Raw genomic sequence first — 21,367 nt, 5'->3', positions numbered from 1 at the left:
TCATTTAATGATACTGTCGGCAGCACTGGGTTTAAATAGAGATAAACGACCACTAAACTCAGCGAAGACGTTAATATACACGGGATTTTGAGCACTTAGCGTGGAGGGCGGCTAACAGCTGCTGAGACACCGGCGACACCGGAACCCGCAGCGCACTTCCGTGTTACAAATCGAACACACACGCTTTCAGGAAGTCAGTGAGGTTTTGTTGTATTGTTGCTACGGAACTCGTGCAGTGGGATTTAAACTTAGTAAACATTATTTGTCGACTTCAAATCACATTTCTATTTCTAAGTTTTATATTTGTCTGTTAGCTAACCGTAAACCAAGATGCCACCTAAAAAGCGCAACTCTGGGACGACACAGAGCAAGGGGCTGAAGCCCAGTGCTGAAAGTGCCTCTCCAGACAAGAAGGAGAGTCCAGAGTTATCTCTTAAAAAGTAAGAGACGTTTTTTGTGCCTCATCCAGGTCTCAGCAGCGAATTACTTAGCTCCTCTGTAAAATGTATTTACACCGTAGCCTAAATGTTTAGCTAACGTTAGTTTGTGCTGGTATTTCACTCTTGTTAGCTGTGACTAACCGTGAAGCTGACTAGCTAGCTACTTTAAACGAAGCCAGGCCTGTATTTAGAGGTAAAACCTATGAGTTTTAACGTCTCTCAATCCTGCACAACTCACCACAGGGTGTTAATATTCAGTATCATATATAGCATGTGATGTGGCGCTGTTATAACACATAAATACACCTGTGCCGGGAGGCTTGTTTTGATGTCCCGAAACTCCATAACGTTGGTTTATGGTCTTCATCCACTAGACACAGAGACAAGGATGCCGAGTTTGTGACCCTGTGCAAGACCCTTCACGTCACAGACCTGGTGTGTGACCGTGCCTGGACCCTGTGGAAAACCATTCAAGAGTCCATGGATGAAGTCGCTGTATGTATTTATATACAGTAATGTGACAGTAGATCTGCAATGTTGTGATCCTGCCTGGAAATTGTATTAGTCTGTTTCAAAGCCTCCCTATAATAGAACACAAGAATCCCATTTGGAGACAGCTCACTTACTGTTTATACAGTTTGGTCAGAATTAAATGGCCACTAAGGCATCCAGACCCTAACAATTCAAATGAACATGGCTTAACAACCAAACCCCCTCCAAAGCTTTTCAAACAGCTTTCTCCAATTTGCCCTACAAGGATTATCCTCCTGCAGTAATTGTAGCATAACACAAAAACTGTAGACAGCTTTGTAGTTTTTGTCAGTCTAACAGTACAGTATTAGAAATTGACTCTGGAAAACATAGTCACTGATTTTGGATGGCATTCAAGAAGTGCAAGTACATGTAGAAGCTACTCAAATATCAACCCAATAGTAACCTTTTCACTGCTGGTTAAAGGATAGCAGACGAGGATGCACTGCACGTAATGAGCAGGCATGTGTCTCATATCACACTGTCACAGGTCTTATGTGGGTATTATCTGTGAGATTAGGTGTAAAGTTGGACATAAGTGTCACCTTTAGTTGTACCCTACATATCAATCTAATCCGGCAGTGTGGCACAGTGTCTATGTGTGATGCTCTTGTCATGTTGAGGTGGTTTTTCTGAAGTGTTGATGAAAGGTCAAGCTTGTAAATCAGTTTTAACAGTTTATAACAAAGGTGGACTAACATTTCTTTGATAAAATATGTATTTGTATTGTATTGCTTTGTTGTAACAGATCTATTATATTTAGGTTTCAGTCCTACTCAACATTCTCCACCAGGTCTTCATATTCATTGATGTCAGTGATTAGAAAAATACCACACTTTTTTAAACATTTCTCTTTTTACATTTTATTTCAGGACAATCAGAAAAGGCTGTGGGGTGCTTGTCTCTTTGTGACTGTGACAGACATGGATGTTGCCTGTTTCACTTTAACTCAGGTTCTGAAAGCAGTCAGTCTAAAGTAAGTAATCAGCAGCTTTCACAGTGCTTGAATATATAGCATTTGCTGCTGAATTGCTGTTTTTAGGTGCTTCAAGTAAAAATCTACCTCTTAATATTCTTCACATTACTGTGATGTAATGTGAAGAATATTCCTATTGAGGAGCATTTCAGACGTTTGTCATTTTGACAATTACTTTACCAGTCTTAAAAATTTTATTAGTATCATTTTAAATTCAGCCTGCATTTATGGGCTGGTTTTAAAGTTTTATTCTTTCAGTTTGCTTGTTGAGTTTTCATTCAAATGAAGTTTCCGCTCACGTACATTCATCCTTACTTTTGTAGTGTAAAGCAGTTTATGTCTCTGGTGAGGAAGTTGGATGTGAACTTGGATACAATTAGCACCAAGGTGAATTCAGCACTGACACGACTGGAGAAGAAGTATGATGTGACACTGGCTCTGTACCAGAGGTTTGAGAAGTGAGTGAGCACATTAGTACAGTACAGGTGCTTGATTCATAGAGAACTAATTGTGGCAAAATTGTAACTGAACTTAATATTTGTTTTGCTTCAGGACTTGCAAGAAGATCTTTGCTTTGGTTGCTGATGGCAAGTAAGTTGGAGACTTATCTGTCACATGAGTGAAATGCATTTATCATACTCATTTTTTAGTATCTTTATTGCCTTGTGCTTGATAATTGTGTGTTTGTTATAAAAATGTGATGCCAGTTGCCAGGTTAATAGTTCAATGTCTCATTTTCAAGGGAGAGAGAGACCATGCGGAGCTGCTGGACAATGTTTCTTTTGGCCAAAGGTAGGTTTAGCCTTTAACACATTACCAACAACAAAAACAAGTAGGATCAAGCTGTTAACACACGTGATGGAATAGTTTTCATGTTGCTCCATCTTCTTCTTTCCATCCTTCCTTCCTTCTCTGTTCTCAGCTGTAGAGCTCAAATGAATTGGAAAGTTCTGTTCTCTGTAGCCTGCAGCATCTGTATTGTGATGGTGCTTCTCATGTGTTACATCTTTGCTGTCTGCAGGAAGGGTCTTACAGATGGATGATGACCTGGTCATATCATTCCAGCTGCTGCTTTGTACGCTGGAGTTATTCATCAAGCGCTGCCCTCCAGACCTTCTGCAGCCTCTTTACAGTAAGCTTCAGGGTCATTTACTGAGACATCCGTCTTTATTTGATAAACTTCTATGGCCTCTTACTGAACAACTAAATTTGAAAGTCTGAAAAGTATTAAGTTGAAGAATTTATTTAAAAACGACTAGAGAAACATTTTGATGTAGGCATGACTGCACATTTAGACCTAATGTGATTTCACGTTATTTGCTTAAAAAGCATATGCACAGTATTGTGTTTATGTTGTATAATAGTAGATCTTCCCAGCCATGAAAAATGTAAAACGTAATCACAACATCAGAGATTCTGTGTCATGAAAAGATCTATAGTTCATGCCTCCCACAGATTTTCTAACTTCTTAAATGTTTTTCTCTCAGAATCATCCATCAGTAAAGTCCAGAGCCCCCCAACACGAACATCTCGTCGAAACCAGAGCAAAGCCAAATCCCGACCTCCAGAGCCAGAGATGGATGTGCAGCTTCTCGAAACCTTGTGCAAAGAGAATGAATGCAATGCAGAAGAGGTCTGAGCACTTCTCTTGTTATAGTTCTTACAGTCATCATCTAAACACATTTCTATGCCATCCATGTGTTTTTGACCTCATTTGTCTTTTATACCAATTGTATTTGCAGGTGAAGAATGTATACCAGACCAGTTTCTCTGCTTTCCTGGACTCACTGGATCTTTCAAGATCCCCAGATTTTCCTCAGGTAAGGGTTGTGATTGTCACAACACCTGCCCCACTGTTTGATTTCACCTTGTCTCCTCTGCACTTAGTGTTTCCATTAGTTACCTTTTCCTGCTTGCTGTTGCCATTGTTGAATGTTTGAGTGTCTGACAGCTGTTGGTTGTTCTCTTTGCTGCTCTTACATGTTTGTTCTCACATACATGGTGTCAGGAAAATGTGTACTCAAGCAGGGGATCCTTCATAGTGTGTAGGTGGTATATTGCAAAGGCAGGTATGACAACAACAGACAGGATGCTACTGTTTGCTGACACTGAAACTCTTCTGAAAAGGGGTACTGGACATATTTTTTTTGCTGTTACGTTACCCCAGTAACGAACGAGTGGTGCATATTATTTACACAGGTGTTTTATATACAGTAAATAATGTGTAAGTCTGACCATGTTGATCGGGCCTATGAGGGGCTTGGGTAAATTGGGAAAAAAACATGAAATTTGAAGAATGAAGTGTGATTTTGGCCCAGATTATTTTATTTCACAGATGTGTCTGTGACTGTGCAGACAAGTTGAGTACTTGCCTTACTTCAGAGATGTTGTATGAGATCTGATCAGATACAGATAGATTCTGGCATGGTTGTAATTGTACAATCTCTAGACAAGTCTTGTACATGTGTTTAGAAACCCCTGTTAGTTCTTTAGTGTCTGATTCCTTATCATTTTCTGATATCTTTGATTGCAGAGGTAGTTAACAGAACACAATTTTTCATCTAAAATATGCATTTAACTAATGAAATTTGATGCATTGTTAGAGCTCAAGATAATTAGCAGTTAACCTCCCTACAACAGTGAAATAATTCTTACACAGTAGGTCAAGGGTGTAATTACATATTCTCTTTGTGCTGGTAATCTAAAAGACTACAATGCAACAATAATTTAACAAGTTATATGGAACCACTTAAATTTTTGATACTTTTGTACATGTTAGCATTTAACACATTTGCATTAGGGTCAATTGAAAACAAAGTATTTGACTGAGAAAATTCAAACTGTTGAGCACAACTGGGACACAGTGATGGTGTTTATCTTTGTATGTGGGGAACCATTTAAGTGCAAGTAACCTCAACATTTAATTGTCACCCTAGGTGAATGACCTCGACCAACAATATGAAGAACACTACCTCAAAAGTAGAGACATTGATGGACGGCTGTTTTTGGATGGAGATGAGACTGTTCTTGTGCCTAAAGTCGAAATGTAATTAGTTATCTTCACTATTCAGTGTTTTAATTTTCTTGTAGATCAGCTAATATAATGTAGAGAAAAGTGTTGAATAATCTCCTCCTGCATTCAGATTACAGGGGGAGAGAACGCCAAAGAAGAACCTGCAAGATGAAGATGCTGTACTCATCCCTCCACAGACTCCAATCAGGTAAGCAGTTGTAGTCACTCTCCTGTTCTTCATTGTGTTTATTGTTCACCCAGTGGACCAAATGGAAAACCACCTTTAGAGATTAGTCAGGGATTAATGATCCTGTGTGGAATTTATTGGACATATTTCATTGTACAAAATGTTTTGAGTTTGTCCGTCATGATCGTCTGATTTTGGTTTTTGTCTCATCAGAGCTGCCATGACCTCCATTCAGCAGTTGAGGGGTGATCTCATCTCCAGTGGGGACCAGCCATCAACTAACCTGGATACATATTTCAAAGTGGGTCCCTAGAAGTGTTGCCACTAAATGTCCGATGAATCTGCATCTTGCCACCTTAATTTGAGATATTTCCTGTTTTCTTATTGCCTGGTCAGAATTGCACTGTGGACCCGACGCAGGACGTGCTGAAGCGTTTGGAGACACTTGAACAGGCGTTCAGCCAAAGATTTGGTCAGGCAGTCGGTCCGCGCTGTGTCATACTTGGCAAGCAGGTATGAACTAACAGTCAAAAAAAAAAAATGACAAAAAGTGGCAAGACAAGTCATGCTGAAATGACTGAAATGTCCAACTTACAGTACATGTTTGTGTTGTCTTTCAGAGATTTACCCTCGGAGTCAGACTGTATTACAAAGTCATGGAGGAAATGCTGAAATCGGTGAGTGACTTGTTTGAATTTATGTCATTAATTTATTTTTTCAACTGTTTTATTCAACAATTTTGTATTTTTATTATTTATCTATTTATTCGGAGGCTCAGGTGAATTCAAATTTAGCAATTTTCAGGTTTGCCCTAAAAAGTATCGCAGAAAACCTCAATCTACCTGTCTATGCCCTTATGACTTCTGTTTTCATAGCAACATAGTGGAGAGCAAATTAAGTCTGTCAACAGGAAGCAACTCACTGGAAGTGTAGACTGTACAGCAGAAGTTCCCACACTTTTTGACTCAACATACTTCAGTGTCTAAAATAACTTGCATTCATATTGTTTTTCCTCCCAATGATAATACTTTTTCACTTTGTAGGAAGAGAAGCGACTGTCTGTGCAAAATTTCAGGTATGTTTTTATTTTTTTATTTTTATCAAATCACTAGAGAATTATGAAGCCAGTCAGTGTCAGTGTCTATTCACTTAACCTTTAGCTGAACTTTGGAAATGCATTGAAGCTTTTTGTTGTTTTGATGTGTAGTGAAGCATTATTTGACTTGAGCTGAGTCATATGATTTCCATTTCAGTAAACTCCTCAATGACTCCACATTCCACACATCACTCCTGGCCTGCGCTTTGGAGGTAGTCATGGCAACATATGGAGGTGTGTCACGTAATTTGCTTACAAATTAACGACAGATGCCATTGCATACCACCTCTTAAATAACTGTGTTGTATCTTACGGTTCAATAATACCGATCAATGTTTAAACTTCTTCTACATGTGTGACACGTTATAATTATATTGCTTGCTCCTTATGATTAGAGAGCAGTTTTAAGACTGGAGGATACAACCATGGAGGTGGTGACCAAGCTGAGACAGATGTGTGTTTCCCCTGGATACTGGATGTGTTCAAACTCTCCGCCTTTGACTTCTACAAAGTCATCGAGAGCTTTATCAAGGCTGACCCTACACTGAGCAAAGATATCGTCAAACATTTGGAGACGTGTGAGAACCTCATCATGGAGAGGATTGCATGGAGGACGGTCAGTTTTATCTCTTATTACAACTGCAGTATACATTTAATAATGTCACAGTATTTTGATAAGATTCACAAATAACACAACATTAAAACATAGATACTGCTAATATAGCCACCTTACACAATCAGTCAATTCTCAAACTGCACATTTGAAAAAAATTATAACACTTTAGGAATAACATAAATTACGTATAAGATCAACATTCTGTGTAAACTTCCACATATTCACTGCATATGAAAAATCTCATTGCATGTCCCTATCTCACAAACATATAGTTGTACTGAACCAAATAACCAAGCCAACCATAGCTGGCAAAGTGCTTGTTAACATGATGCTGAACCTCAAACTACTCCAGAGACACAACTCTGCAGTCTGCTAAAGTGACCACACACAAAACCAGTTAAACCTAAAATGCAGGTTACATATTTAACACATACAGAGTTACCTGCAGTACCACGTACAAAGCAGTGCACACAGTATAGGTTACTGAATACTGTATGTGAATAGAAAAAGTCCTGGTTAATTGTATAATCACTAAAGCAGTAGTGATTATAATAGTGCTCTTAAAAAACGGGTTGTTTTCAGTAGTTGTAGGGATGATTTGTGTCACTGGCTGCCACTGCCTCCACCACCAGGTGCCTCCCTGTGCACCAGGCTGCTGGAGAAATAGTAAAGGAGTGGGTTCAGGCAGCAATTGGAGCTGGCTAGTGACAGCACCACAGGGTGTACAGCCTTGGTCACCTTGGCTAGGCCACAATGGGGCAGCAGCCCCACATGTGTGAGGGTGTATCCCAGCAGGTTGATGTGATAAGGGAGGAAGCACAACAGGAAGATGCCCAGCACCCAGTAAATGACTGTGAGAGTGTGCTGGCGGCTGCGGTGCTGGCTGCGAGAGCGATGTCTAGGCTGGCGAAGCACACTCAGCACTCTGCAGTAACTGTAGAGAAGTAGCACAGTGGGCAACAGAAATAACCCCAGCACTAAGCCCAGGGCTGCCAGTATGATGGTTCGATGGCGTTGCAAGGATGGGTCCAACAGACAGGGCTGGTGTTGGCGAGCGGCTGCAGAGCGCAGCAGAGGCAGACCCACACTCAGCCCCAACACCAGGAACCAGATCACCCCACTTACCAGCTGTGCAACACGCAGCCTGCGGAGCGTTGATGCCAGTGGGTGCACAACAGCAAAATAACGGTCCACAGCGATGCACACCAGGAAGAAGATGCCCCCATACAGGCTGATGTATTTGAGTGTGAAAGTGAGGTGGCAGTAAGCCACCCCAGGAGTCCAACTGGACGGCTCTCCTGTGTTGGAGGACAAAGCTTGAGCCTTTTGGTTGTAGTAGTAGATTCTCAGAGGAAGGGAGATCACAAAAAACAAGTCAGCAGCTGACAGGCTGACCATGTAGATGGCTGTACTGTTAACAGTGTAAGGAAACCGACACAGTCTGCGCAGAGCCAGGCCATTGGTGGCCAAACCCAGCAGGAAGATGACACTGTAAGACACTTGATAAAAAGTAAAGCGGTAGCTGGTGTCCACAGTGCAGTTAGACAGAGGTGAGAATGGCTTAGCTGGTACGTGAGTCATATTCCACAGCTCCATGTCCCAAAATGATTTGCTGCTCCAACACTTAAAATCACTGTGTCACTCTCATTCTGAAGGATGGTTTAGTAGCTTCTGCTGGAGCAGTTAAACCTGTGGCAAGTAAAGACTTAATAAACTCAAAATGTCTCCTGTTTTATGGAATGTAAATTTGCTGAGGTAAATACACTACTGCAGCTGGCACACCTGAATTAATGTTTGATATGCACAACGACAGTTGGAAGGATTCTGTCAATAAAGTTTTAACTGCACCTATAAAACAAGCAAACATTTGGTTTCATTACAGGCAGAGTGGGGAAAAAAGAAATGGCTCATGTAATACTGCTTCCCTGCTGTAAATAAACATTTAGTGAAGCTCATAAAGTTGATCGTCAGAGGTGTTAATTTAAAATGATAAGTAACTTTTTAGGCTGTAGGTTTTAGTCTATAAGCAAATATCCAGTTATGCATCTGTCAGTCAAGATTGGGACGATTTGATTGTAAGTGCACTTTACTAATGCATTAGTTAAATCTTTTCTCTCTGTCATTTTATATAATTTTGCTTTTTTGTTATCAAATTACCAGAAATTTAGGCTATTGAACAACTCCACACACTCCAGTCATCAAATGACCATTGAGTTGAATCAATACCACTGACCGAGGACACAAATGAGCTCCCACTATTATCTTAACACTAATTATACCATGATTCATTATATCTGAATGCTGATTTCAAAAATGTAATTGTTACATGATTTTTTATACAGATCAATTCATTAATTATATCTATCAGTCAGCTTTCATGCAGCATTGCAATTGACATTTTTTCATTCTCATAACATTATTTGATAAGACATTAATAGTTTTTAAAATTTTAAACTGGATTATTTTGCCGTAACTGTTATCACCCTTACAAAGTAAGCTTAATGAGACCAAGAATTGCAAATCATGTAGCTGTTTTGTGGCTCACTGTAAAAACCATAGAAATGATAGAATATCACATAGAAAAAATAGATTCTTATCTTAAGCTTTGTGGACCTCCTTCATTTAAAGTTTCTACTCAGCCCTAATAAGCTGATTCAGTTAACTTTTTGTCTTCATTTTATAAAAAAAAAAATACACATCTTAATCCATTATATATTTTGCATATAAACCTCACTGAGGAGAATTCAGATGAAACAAATAAAACTTTATCACTCACCAGTATCAGGGTCTCATCAGTGCAGTGACAGTGTGATAAGGATAACAGCAGCAGGATAACTTGCTACGATGCTTCTGATTGGAGCAGTTCACGCCTACACCCACACGCAGGCCAGGATCTCTCTCTCACTTTATCTCACTTTATCTCCCCCTCTCTCCTCTCTCACACACGTGGTTTATTCTGTTTTTTTAGCTCTTTAGGTCAAATTGGTTAGAGAGCTTTGAGCTTTATCACTAGTTTGGATTGAGAATTGACTGATATTAACTAGTTTTCTCATAGAACTGAGTTTTGTGATAAGCTGTACAATTAAGCACGCATAGTTTCATTACAGTCATGTTTATGGCTGCGTGTAAAAAAGGAGTTAATCATTAACTACTAAAAACAATCACCTTTCAGACAATTGAAGAAGAACTCAGTGAAGATCTGTGTCCATGGTTAGTAGAGCCAAAGAGAACCAGAGACAAATAGTTTGATGCCATATATGTCTTAATTAGTCAGAACTCTTGTGACTCAAAATGTGAGTGTTTGTGTATTGAAAAATCTGATGTGGGTAATAGGTGCAAACTATACAAGCTTCACCAGTTAAATTGGGATGTAAATGAAGCAGCGTTGAACTAATAAAGTCTCTGTTTAAATAATCTTAATTTGTAGAATATTAGGCTACTATGGCACTGATGATGACTTAGCTACACACCCTTTTTACATAAATCTGAATTCGAAATATATAAAACAAATGACAGACACAACTGCAAAATAACTGGTTAAGATTTATTCTCCTGTGCACAAAAAATAAACCTTACCTTCATGTTACAATTATCAATACAAACAGAAATGGGATCATGTGTTTTTACTATTCAATTCCACAAAAACTCTTCACACACAGTAAAATGTATCAATCATTATTAATCATTATAATTACTTTTGTTTATGATATACTATTATCAGAGGATCACAAGTCTATGTGATTATCGTGTCAACCTTGAGTTAGACGGACTTTTTCCACGCAAAACTATTTATCCAGTACAAACATTTCAGTTGTGCTGGGTGAAGGTGTGGTAGTGTTCACGTAGTAATGTCAGGAGTCCAAACATGGAAAAATAAGTCTTCAGAAATTGCCTATTCTATTTATCTCAGATGCCAGTTTAAGTTTACATTCTGCAATATTCACCGAATCTGGATTCACTGGATCTTTGTAGCCTGTCTTCTACTTTGTAAATGTTCTTCTCCCTTAGGAGGCATGTTGTTGCTCGCCTGCTTCAGTTTCACAATCTTTCATCCGTGCATGGTGATGATGAGGCTACCCTAGTCAGTGCAGACCCTCAGGCAACGCCTCTCAACAGGAATGCAGCAGTGCTCGGTCTTGCAGCACACAGCTTTTACAAGAAGGGACAAATATTTCACATGCATTCAAGCTGCACCATATTCCATTTGCACTGTGCGCTGTGTTTTCACATTTACTTCTTCGTAAACTAGCAAAATCATATCAGTGAAAAAGAATTGATTGAAAATTCCTCATGTTGTAACTCGCCTTGAATTTAATTTCAACATACTCCAGTTTTGTTTTCAATGCAGAAATTCAGCAGACCAGATTCTGAATTTTTGACATGTTTTCATGTCTTTATGTTTTGACCCTCGCTATTTTCTACAGAAGTGACCAGTAATGTAGACAAGGCCATTGGCAGTGGAAATGCAGTGTTGCCTCATTCAGCTGTCAATCATTGACCAAACCTTTAATGTGTATTTGAAATTTATTGAGTCATTGTGCATTCATGACATTGGCCAACCACAGCACCTGTACCTGTGTTGCTACTAACTGTATGACTCATCAGTCTAGACAAATGATTTGGTGGCACCCACAGAGACAATTGATACCCTGATAATGTCAAACATTTCACAACACGCCACTCTGTCAAACCAGTAGTGAAATTAAAACTCAAAAAAAATGTATTTGTTTTCAGTATAAGGGGTGAATACAGTTATAGAACATGCTGCTCTATAAAGTGCTTAAAAGCCTTAGTGAGGCCACAAATACTTAGAAACTGCACTGCACAGTACATTAAAAAAAACTGTAATACTGGTTCACAGTTGCTAAATACGAACTTTCTTATACGAGAATCTGTGCTGAGGAATAACACTATAATTAAATGTCATGTGCAAAAGCTAAAACTTGCAGCACCATCCACACGACTGGGCACACACACCTGTCATTTCCACTAATGCACATTAAGAACTCATAACTCATTCTTTAATAGAGTTTTCCAGCTTGCGCATTGTGAATTGTCACTTTGATAAAGGGTATTTATACTGCAACACACTTTATTATTTTCAAAGTTGCTACACTCGTTTATTGACTGACTAGAGATCAGTGTCATAAGTCCCGGTGTAAACTGTCTGTTGTGTCTAGTAGACACTGAGAGAGTAACTCCTTAGCAACCATTGTGCTTATGTGTTGTTATGATCCTCTAGACCACGCTGCTGCCGCCAGATCCAAATGGAGTTTCACCAGCAATACACACTGAATTATCATGCCACATAATAGAGTCACAATAGAGTTGTTATTAGACTGTTGACTCATTGACAAACATATTGGATCTCAGAGACCTCAGGGTCTGGCTTTTTGTTTTTGTATTTGGACTACTTTGTGTGCTGTCCATATTTAGTCTGTCGAGTAGCTTGGCACCATTGTGCCATACTGTGGACTTGCGTTTGATGGAGCTCTGAATGGTCTCTGACGTGAAGTAGTAAATGACTGGATCAAAGCAACAGTTGGTTACTGCTATGCACAGAGCAATGGGGTAGATGGTTCTGACCACATATTCTGCGTAGCATCCCTTCAGGACATTGGAGCGGACCAGGGCGTAGAAGATGAGATTGACATTGTAGGGAATAAAACAGAAGCAGAAGATGAGCAGATGCACAAGGATCATCCTCAAGATTTTTACCTTGTTGAGGTTCCCTCCACGGCTAATGGTTTGTGGTTTCCTCAGTGTCCGTAGAACCGTGACCGAGCAGAACACATTGACCAATAACGGGATAATGAAGCCCACAGTCTCAATAAACACCACCACCTTGGACAGCTCAGACTTCCACTGTTTTTTGGAGTAGTTTTCAAAGCAGAAGTTTGAGGAGGAGTTGGCATTTCTGGGTGAAGTGGTGTCCAAGAGAAACCCCGTGGGTATACTTCCTGAAAGAACCATCACCCACACTGTACAGCAGGCCAGTTTGGCATTCCTCCTAGTACGAATATTCTGGGACCGAAACGGGTACACAATGGCCAGGAAACGGTCGACGCTGATGCAGGTGAGGAAGAGGATGCTGCCATACATGTTGGTGTAGAAAAGCGCCACAGAGATCTTGCAGAGCACACTTCCAAATAGCCATTCACGTTTAATGAAGTAAACAATCCGAAAAGGCAAGCTGAGAACAAAGAGAGAGTCGGAGACAACAAGGTTCATCATGTATGTCGTGGTCTCATTTCGCAGTTTCAGTGTACAGCCAAAAATGTACACAGCCACCATGTTGAAGAAAAGTCCAACCACAAACACCAGGCTGAAAACCGAGCTGTACAGAGGGTACTTGAAGTCATCACTCTTATTGCAGTTCATGTAATTTTGAGTGACACCCAGTGTAGTGGTGTTGAGAGTTTGTAGGGTGTTGTTATACATCTTTAGACCAGGCTGGTAAATTTATATTTACCGAGTGAAAACTTTCTTGTCAGCCGTGTGTTTGTGTGTCCATAAAAATCCAAGTTCACCTTGTTAATCCATCCATGTGCAACAGGCAGGAAAAAATTCATTTGTATAGAAAAACAGTCCTGAATTACTGAAGAATGCTCAGTTTGTATGGTTTTATGTTATGAAATACTTAGAAGGAAAGCATAGAGCAACTCCACAAAATACCTGTATTGGTATCCACAGTTCTTTACATCAGTTTTCCTTTTGAAAGCTGTCCTGCACGTCCAATATTCCTCATTTAATTGGAGTTTCCAGTCTTTTCAGTTGTCTTCCACAGTTGAAATGTTTATCCCCTTTGAGAGAACAATCATGTGTCTCTCCTCAACTCTGTGAACAGTCGAGTGGTTCTTCTCTTCCTCTCCTGTCTGTTCCTGTAGTAGCCCTGGGGCGGGGGACATGCTGATTGTTACTCTGTTCCTGCCTTACCATATATCAGCAACCTCATAGCAGGCTGCAAGTCAGAGGCTCTAACACAAAAAACACAGTGGGCTGTTGAAACAAAGAGGGAGGAGCCTCCACTGGGGACAAAGTCCTCCCATCACTGCTTTGTTTATGCATTCACCTGAAATTTGATTACCGTGAATCTATCAGAAATTGTTGTGGTTCATGATTCACACAATTTCCTTTTTAATTGCAAACTTAAATTAGGCGATTCTTCTTTCTTCTTTTAAATCAGCCACTGAAAATATCACAATTTTGCACAATCACCAGGCGATTTTACTGTCAGCCCACTAACACTTTATGACTTTATGACTATGACTTTTGGTATTTCACTTTCAATTTTCAAACAAATAGTCAGGTAAAAGTAGAGACTGTAATCACGAGTCTACATTAGACAAAGAACACAAGACTCTTATGAGTGCAATGATTTCAACCTAAAAAAATGTTGCAGTGCTGTATCCGTTATACGTCACTAAATGCTGTTTAAGCAATCAGATACCAAGTGTTCTTTTGCAATGTGACAGTGGCGTCAGCCGGGCGTGGCAAGTATGACATGAAGAATGTACTAATAGCAGGTCTGTACCTGAAGTCATAGTGTAAGTTGCTGAGTTATAACCACACCCACTTCTCCGTATGATTTAATCTCTGATTTCTTCTCAATGTATGATATGTCAATATTCACATGCACCACTTACCTACATGTCCTTCAGTCTTTATTTAAATTTCTAAGATGAAATTGAAAACATTTTTTTAAATAGAACAATTGTTTGGGTTCATTTTGTAGGGATTTCCATCTATCACTAAAATCAGACAGGGCACTATAGGGAGTGTCCTCAGATCAAGATAAAAATGAGGAACAGATATATTATCAGTCCATTACTACTCTTGATAATTCATCAATATCAATGATAATTCATATTTGATATTATCTTAATTCCATGTCAGTAGGTTAACATCCCTGATTCTCTTTCTGTGGTTTCCTCATGTCACGGAGACTGCTACAGCTGAAACAATGAATTGTATCAATTGTGTGTATGTTGACCAATTAGTTGATAATAGTTTGGGTCACTTTTCAAGTGAAAATGCTGTACTTCCACTTGTTTCAGCTCGCCCATTGTGAGGATTTGCTGTTTGTCTTTGTTTTCTATCACTGTAAATTGGACTTTTTGGGGTTTTTGACTGTTGGTCAAACATTAAAAGATGTTGTCATGGAAACTGTGATGGGCATTTTTCATCATATCCTGACATTTTAAAGACAAAACAACAATTTTGTTAATTGAGAAAATAATTGAAATATAGAAAACATAAGCACCAAGGGTAGTGTTGTGATTAAGATAACAGTGTGATAGTATCTTTTTTTTCAGGTCATATAAAATGTAAAATGTGATTTAGAGTAGCCAAAGCTCATTCGAATTCTGCTTTGGTGTTTATTTGCAAAGCTTTGAGGTATTAATTTCTCAGGCGTACTGTAGGTGAAGTTGTAATTTGCATCAGTAAAAGTTGATGTGTGCTTAATTAGTTCCATTTCTTGACGGAGGTGGAAAAACTCCCCTCATGTTGGCTTTCAGTAGGTTTTTCTCTTTTGTCCAAATTTTACTTCTTGAATTCTGTTTTGTGATAAACGATATGCAGTAATTTTTTAACATGATTTAGATGCACATGTGGTAACGTATAAATCATTATCATGTTTGTGTCTCCACAGGCCTCCCCGCTGTTTGAGCTGCTGAAACAGGAGCATGAGGGCGGAGCAGCAGAGCAGGTGGAGACCCCAGCCAGTTTCAGCCAACCACTGCAGCACAACCACACCGCAGCAGACCTGTGAGTCCGTAGCCCCACAATCACTCTGTTTTTCAGCTGCTGGTATGCAGCAGCCACAAGACCTCCCTAGACCGCAAACCCTTTTAGCTGTTGTAAAACCACTGTAAGTCATAAGTACAACAGTTTTTCACCTTTAAGTCATAGATAAGTATCATGGTATTTAAAAAAAAAAAACAACATATCTGTTAAATTCCATGACTTATACTCACCATGAGTCTTTCTTTTTGTAGCTTTTAGCCTCTACTACCTTATTCTGAACCCTCTAATTATCTGTGAATTGTGGTTTACATTTAATGAAAATTTTAATTGAATATTTTCTTTAGTATTGATGGTGTAACTGACTGGGCCCACTGGTTTTTCCATTGATCTTACAGATATCTGTCCCCCATGCGCCCGGGCCATCGTGCCTTACCTCCTGAGTCCCCAGCCACTGCCAGCTCTCAAGCTTCCTCTCAGGTTCTGACCCAGCCCGCTGGTCAGACTCCACGACCCCCAAAGTCCAACTCTCTCAGCCTCTTCTATAAAAAGTGTAAGAAGAGGTTCAAGCTCTCCCTCACTTATTTTTGATGAGTGCAGATTCCTTTTTAAGTTATATTTCCCACAACACATTAAGTGTCTCTGGCTCTCTCGGGTAAATTCTATATAATGAAGACAAACAAAATCTAGACACTGCCTCCATCAATTTCTAAAAGATTCAGTCATCTCCACTTTTTTGTCAGTGATGGATTTCTCTATAATAAACTGGAAATCATAAGACTGAAGAAAGTATTAGAAAATTACAACTAATGTTTTCTTTCTGTTTGTTTTGTTCAGTTATCCCTCAGGTTTTTTTCTCCATTTATGTTACAGTGTACTGCTGTTGCTGTTTGTGTCCAACTGTGTCTGTGATTTCCTCTCTCTGTAGTGTACCGCTTGGCTTATACAAGACTAAAGATACTCTGCTCCTACCTGTTGTCCTCCCACCCTGAACTGGAGCCCATCATATGGACACTATTCCAGCACACACTGCAGTACGAGTATGAGCTGATGAGAGACCGTCACCTCGACCAGGTAACCTGACAAGATGCTGCTTCCTCTTTTTCTCTTCTTTGTATCATTTCTCTTGCTCTTTGTCTTTTTTACTCACTTTGACTCAGTCTCTTACTCTCTTGTTCTCTTGGCATAGTTGATGATGTCAGCCATGTATGCCATATGTAAAGTGAAGAGTGTTGATCTACGCTTCAAGACCATCGTCACGGCATACAAGAACATGGCCAACACCAACCAGGAGGTGACCTGACCTTTCATTAATAACTTTGTTATCCTTCAGGCTGTTTTTTTGCTTTCAAACATCATGTTGAATTATGATATAAAATATTTTTTAACTTTGCGTCTCTTCATGTCACTCTGTGTGTTGCAGACTTTTAAGCATGTGTTAATCACTGAAGGCCACTATGACTCCATAATTGTCTTTTACAATCAAGTGTTCATGCAGAAGCTGAAAACCAACATCCTGCAGTATGCTTCTACCCGGGTGAGACACCTTCCCTGTCAGGGGCTATAGTTTGATTTTAATACATGTACAATCAGATGAATGTATATACTCACTATACCCTCTCATTGTTGCTCTTTTTTTTCTTTCTAGCCGCCTACCCTCTCTCCAATCCCACAAATACCACGCAGCCCCTACAAGTTTCCAAATTCACCTCTGCGTGTGCCTGGCAGCAATAATGTGTACATCTCCCCTCTGAAAAGCCCACGCATGTCCCCGGGTATCATGACTCCTCGCTCCAGGTCAGTTCTTTACATTCACGGCAGTTTGATGTTCTCTTAAGTCAACTTGAAGGATTTTTGGTAAAAAAGAGAAAAGGCCATTCAACTACACTTGTGAATTAGCATGATCCTTAAAATTTATTTTGAAAAAAAAATTCTTTGCACATGATTTTTCTCATGTTTGTTTTTTTACCTTTTGCAGAATGTTGGTATCGATCGGTGAATCTTTTGGGGTATGTGTCTGTTTTGTTTGCTCTGTAGAATATTGAAGGAAAATCTGAATTTAACAGCTGCAGTGGTAATGATCTTTTCCTCGCTGGCCCCGTTGTTTCCGTTTTGTTTTCATCTGCAGCTGTCCAGTCGCTTCCAAAAGATCAACCAGATGGTCAACAGCAGCGATCGGTCCTTTAAGAGGACTCTGGATCTCGGCTCTGCTCCAAAGCCTCTGAAGAGGTTACGGTTCGATGTGGACGGACAGGATGAAGCCGATGGCAGGTTGGTCACAAATGGTGTTATATTCGCCAGATTTACAAATTTTACATCAAAGTCATTCAACACATTAAAACAGTTTAAGTACTGGCAACGTAAAAGTATAAAGAAATATTACATTATACATAGAAATTACATTCATCTTATTACAGGTTATCTGAATTAGTTTGGTGAATAAAGTAATAAAAATTTATTCTACCTTTTTTTTTTTTTTTTCAATTAAGCACTTTATATATTTCAATTTACAGCAAATCTGGTGGAGATTCTACACTGATACAGAAGCTTGCAGAGATGAGTAAGTGAAAACTTCTTAAATATTCAGTTCCATTTTTTTCTTTTGATATTTTCAGTTCCTCATCTTCATGTGTTTTTTTTGTCAGTTGTACAGCTTATGGTTGTATGTTCCTCTGTTGACCATCTTCTTCTTCTAGGCTCCACTCGGAGTCGTATGCAGGAGCAGAAGATGAAGGAGGACGCAGAAGCAAGGAAGGAGTAACTCTAAAACCTACTGAACTGACCTGCACTGTTTGTCACAACGTGAACACTACCTTTAGTTCACACTTAAAGTGAAACATGAGTTCCTGTATATTTAGTAATGAATTTTAGTTTTAGTATTTAACTTTGTGTTTGAGGAGTGATATGTGAATATAGGGGACATTCTCCTCTCTTTTTTTTGTTGTTGTTGTTGATGCTTTAACTGAACTGTTTTAACTGAATAATGATTGACGTCATTGAATTTCATTTGAATTTGACCTGTTGGAGATGAAGTGTGTTTGCTTGTAAGAGTGGTATTAATTTGTGGATGATATTAGAAATCATTGTTTTCACTGAGTGAGAACTGAGTGTTCTCAGTTGTCAAGAGCGTTATAAAGGACACATTGCTGGTTTTCTAGTTGTTAAATAATTGGTTGAGTCTGACCTTTTTCTTTTTGACAAATTTCAAATTTTTATATTTCAAATGTTTCAATCATGATGCAACATTTCAAGTGTTAAATCATGATTAATCTCCACAAAAAAGGAGTAAGTGTCAGTATCAGTACGTCTTTCCCTGCTGCAGTTTTACTTTTAATGTGATATTTTACTCCAACTTGGGAAAGTATAGTTTGTATCATAAAGTGAGAACTTTAAAACAATCAAATATCACTTAAAGGGAAATCATACATAATTTGCACTCAACCAAAATTCATTATTATAGAATAGTTTCAGAGGATGTGGTTACAGGTAATGTCTCTCTTTGTAACATATAGTTTTATAGTAACTTGCTTTTCTTTTGCTTTGTAAAACTACATCATACATCCAATGCAAACCTAATGTGTTTCAATTAAAGGAATATTTTTTTTATGTTTGCACTCAGTTTTCTACACATCAGTAGGTTCATTCTAATTTTTGGAGTAGGAGAAGGAGGATTTTGAGAAGGAGGGGAAAAACATTACAACGATGAATATATTCTACATATAGCAATGTGGACTCTGTATACCACAGTACAATATTGCTAGAAATGTCAGTTACCAGAGTTTTTAAATTAAAATGTGTTTATATTGTACTTTATTGAAGTAGTTCCTTTACACAGTAAATATTTCTTCTAAAAATATAATTTGGTTTTTGTACTTCTTTGCATAGAGGTATACAGAAGCGATGTATTCACTTAAGAAAGAAAATCCACTCCGTTTTTCTGAGTTAACAAGATCATATCTCAGAATTCGTGATAATAATCTCATTAATTCAGACAAAGAGCGGATTTTTTTGAATGAATGAATGAATGAATGCATTACGCTTCTGTAGAACTCATTACATGCAGGTATTTTCTTTTTTGCTAATCAGTTGCCATGACTCCAGTGTTGATTAACTGCAGCCAACAGTAGCTGAAGCCTGTTTGGGGTGAAATATCTTTTCTTCTTTTTTCTTTTTGGTTTGTGTTTTTCTATTGATACACTGACAGTGTTGTTAGTTTCCTCTGTTTATTGTCTGTCAGAAAGTCTTGTAAATTGCTTTACAGTTTCTCAAAGGACACATTTTAAAGCTTTGTTCTACATCCTCTGTTTTGATGGGTTTTTTTTCCTCTTGTGTTGGCTAACCTTTGAGAAAATACCATTTGAGTGTCAGCTATGAAAAAGAAACTGGAGAAAATAGGATGAACTCTGCCACATCTGTCACTTCTTCTTGTCAAGTTTTATTGTCCAGGACCCCATTTCACAAAACCACACCACAGCTAAAATTTATGTAACATCCATCTCAGGAACCCTAACTTAAGACACCAATACTTTGACCTTTAGAATCATCCATTACCAGGAAACTGAACCCAAATAAATGACAGTTTAGACCAGCTCCTCATTGTTTTTAAAACCAGATCAATTATATTTTTCATCATCAAGTATTTCAGCAGTGATTACAAACCAATAAAGGAACAGGACTTTTGCAGAAAATAGACTTTGGAATTGATTTTAAAGTGTCATATTTTATTACCTCCCATGGCGCCAAAAGAATTGTAGTCACAACCAAGACCTGATCTTTAGGTCCACAGCGGTCCTTTCCCTCCCTCTGCTGTGCAACATTATGTTCACAAGAAGCAGCAGCCAGTCAGGGTTCACTACTAAACAAGATGGCAGCTCAGTAAGATGACTGATGATTGAATGGGTTCATTGATTCATGGATTCATTCTTGAGTACAGTAAATTAGTAAAATGTATTTGGCCATTAATTTAGTTGGTGTGGTATCATCAGGGGTCTGGTAGGCATGCATTCAACACTGAAAGATATACGTTTGTAATTCACAACTTACAAGTGATGATGACTCTTTCTGTGGTGAAGTAAATATAAACTGTGTGGTGTCAATAGGGATTTGTCCCAAACCAATCAGTGCAGTTAGACAGTACAGCTGAAATGACATGTGACTCATTCTACACTGATAAGGAGCCAATAAATATATCAGAAAAGCTTCTCAAGTAATCCAGACTAAGGGTTAAAGTCAGTGTCTGAAATGTTCAAGACAAGATGAAAGCACAAAACACAAAAATAAAACTAATTTTAGTAACTAGACCGAAATGCTTCCACAAAGCAAACAGCATGTAAAAAGCGGGTGAAAATAATCGGTAAATCTTTTACTTGCAGCTCCTTGTTTTTCCCACTGCTGTGAACTCACAGGTCCTCTGGGGGAAAGTGATGACAGCTGCTGCCTGTTCGGTAACAGCTACTTTAATTGTACCATGGTGCTGTTTCCAGTGGGGAGACCAGAGTTAATTCGTGTTTGAATGCAGTAACAGTTTGGTGTGGGCCCAGCCAAGCATGAAACACTTAGAACTGGTTACATTTTAATTGGCATTGCCCCATGGGGGATGAAAGTGTGTTATTGAGTTTGTGGGTACTGGGTCCATGCAGTCAGCTGGTAGCACATGATCGCAGGACACCAAAGTGCTTAGTCCTCCTCTGATTGGAGCTGCTTCTGAAACCTACTGATATCTCTCATCTTCATTGCTGAAGCTCAAAATAGCTGGCAAAAAGG

General features: G+C 38.9%; 2 protein-coding genes across 3 annotated transcripts; one reads left to right on the top strand and one right to left on the bottom strand.

Annotated features, from left to right (window-relative positions):
• Positions 1 to 199: 199 nt before the first annotated feature.
• Positions 200 to 19,901, top strand: rb1 (RB transcriptional corepressor 1). 2 transcript variants are annotated; one of them, XM_022762382.1, is made up of 27 exons: positions 200 to 440; positions 815 to 935; positions 1,844 to 1,947; positions 2,271 to 2,405; positions 2,500 to 2,538; positions 2,690 to 2,739; positions 2,969 to 3,079; positions 3,435 to 3,580; positions 3,690 to 3,767; positions 4,884 to 4,993; positions 5,091 to 5,168; positions 5,361 to 5,448; positions 5,544 to 5,660; positions 5,768 to 5,824; positions 6,191 to 6,222; positions 6,401 to 6,477; positions 6,639 to 6,859; positions 15,513 to 15,628; positions 16,003 to 16,157; positions 16,533 to 16,678; positions 16,794 to 16,898; positions 17,028 to 17,141; positions 17,253 to 17,401; positions 17,583 to 17,613; positions 17,733 to 17,875; positions 18,118 to 18,164; positions 18,301 to 19,901. In XM_022762382.1, exons 1-27 carry the CDS (start codon positions 331 to 333, stop codon positions 18,363 to 18,365), a joined length of 2,745 nt encoding a protein of 914 aa, XP_022618103.1. In that variant the 5' UTR covers positions 200 to 330; the 3' UTR covers positions 18,366 to 19,901. The 2 variants fall into 2 exon arrangements, with proteins under 2 accessions (XP_022618103.1, XP_022618104.1); XM_022762383.1 differs by lacking the exons at positions 200 to 440; positions 815 to 935; positions 1,844 to 1,947 and having other exon boundaries at positions 2,353 to 2,405; positions 3,013 to 3,079.
• Positions 10,441 to 13,698, bottom strand: LOC111234350 (lysophosphatidic acid receptor 6-like). Its single transcript, XM_022762384.1, has one exon. It carries the CDS (start codon positions 13,298 to 13,300, stop codon positions 12,194 to 12,196), a length of 1,107 nt encoding a protein of 368 aa, XP_022618105.1. The 5' UTR covers positions 13,301 to 13,698; the 3' UTR covers positions 10,441 to 12,193.
• Positions 19,902 to 21,367: the final 1,466 nt, after the last annotated feature.

This window comes from Seriola dumerili, unplaced genomic scaffold (assembly GCF_002260705.1).
Source record: "Seriola dumerili isolate Sdu_G_001 unplaced genomic scaffold, Sdu_1.0 BDQW01000449.1, whole genome shotgun sequence".
NCBI lineage: Eukaryota > Metazoa > Chordata > Actinopteri > Carangiformes > Carangidae > Seriola > Seriola dumerili.
This window is presented reverse-complemented; position numbering and strand designations above follow the sequence as displayed.

Coding starts and splice junctions, on each gene's coding strand:
- rb1 (XM_022762382.1), top strand. CDS start 331: ATGCCACCTAAAAAGCGCAACTCTGGGACGACACAGAGCAAGGGGCTG. Junction 2,539..2,689: donor GCTTTGGTTGCTGATGGCAA/GTAAGTTGGAGA, acceptor CTCATTTTCAAG/GGAGAGAGAGACCATGCGGA. Junction 5,449..5,543: donor ACCTGGATACATATTTCAAA/GTGGGTCCCTAG, acceptor TTGCCTGGTCAG/AATTGCACTGTGGACCCGAC.
- LOC111234350 (XM_022762384.1), bottom strand. CDS start 13,300: ATGTATAACAACACCCTACAAACTCTCAACACCACTACACTGGGTGTC.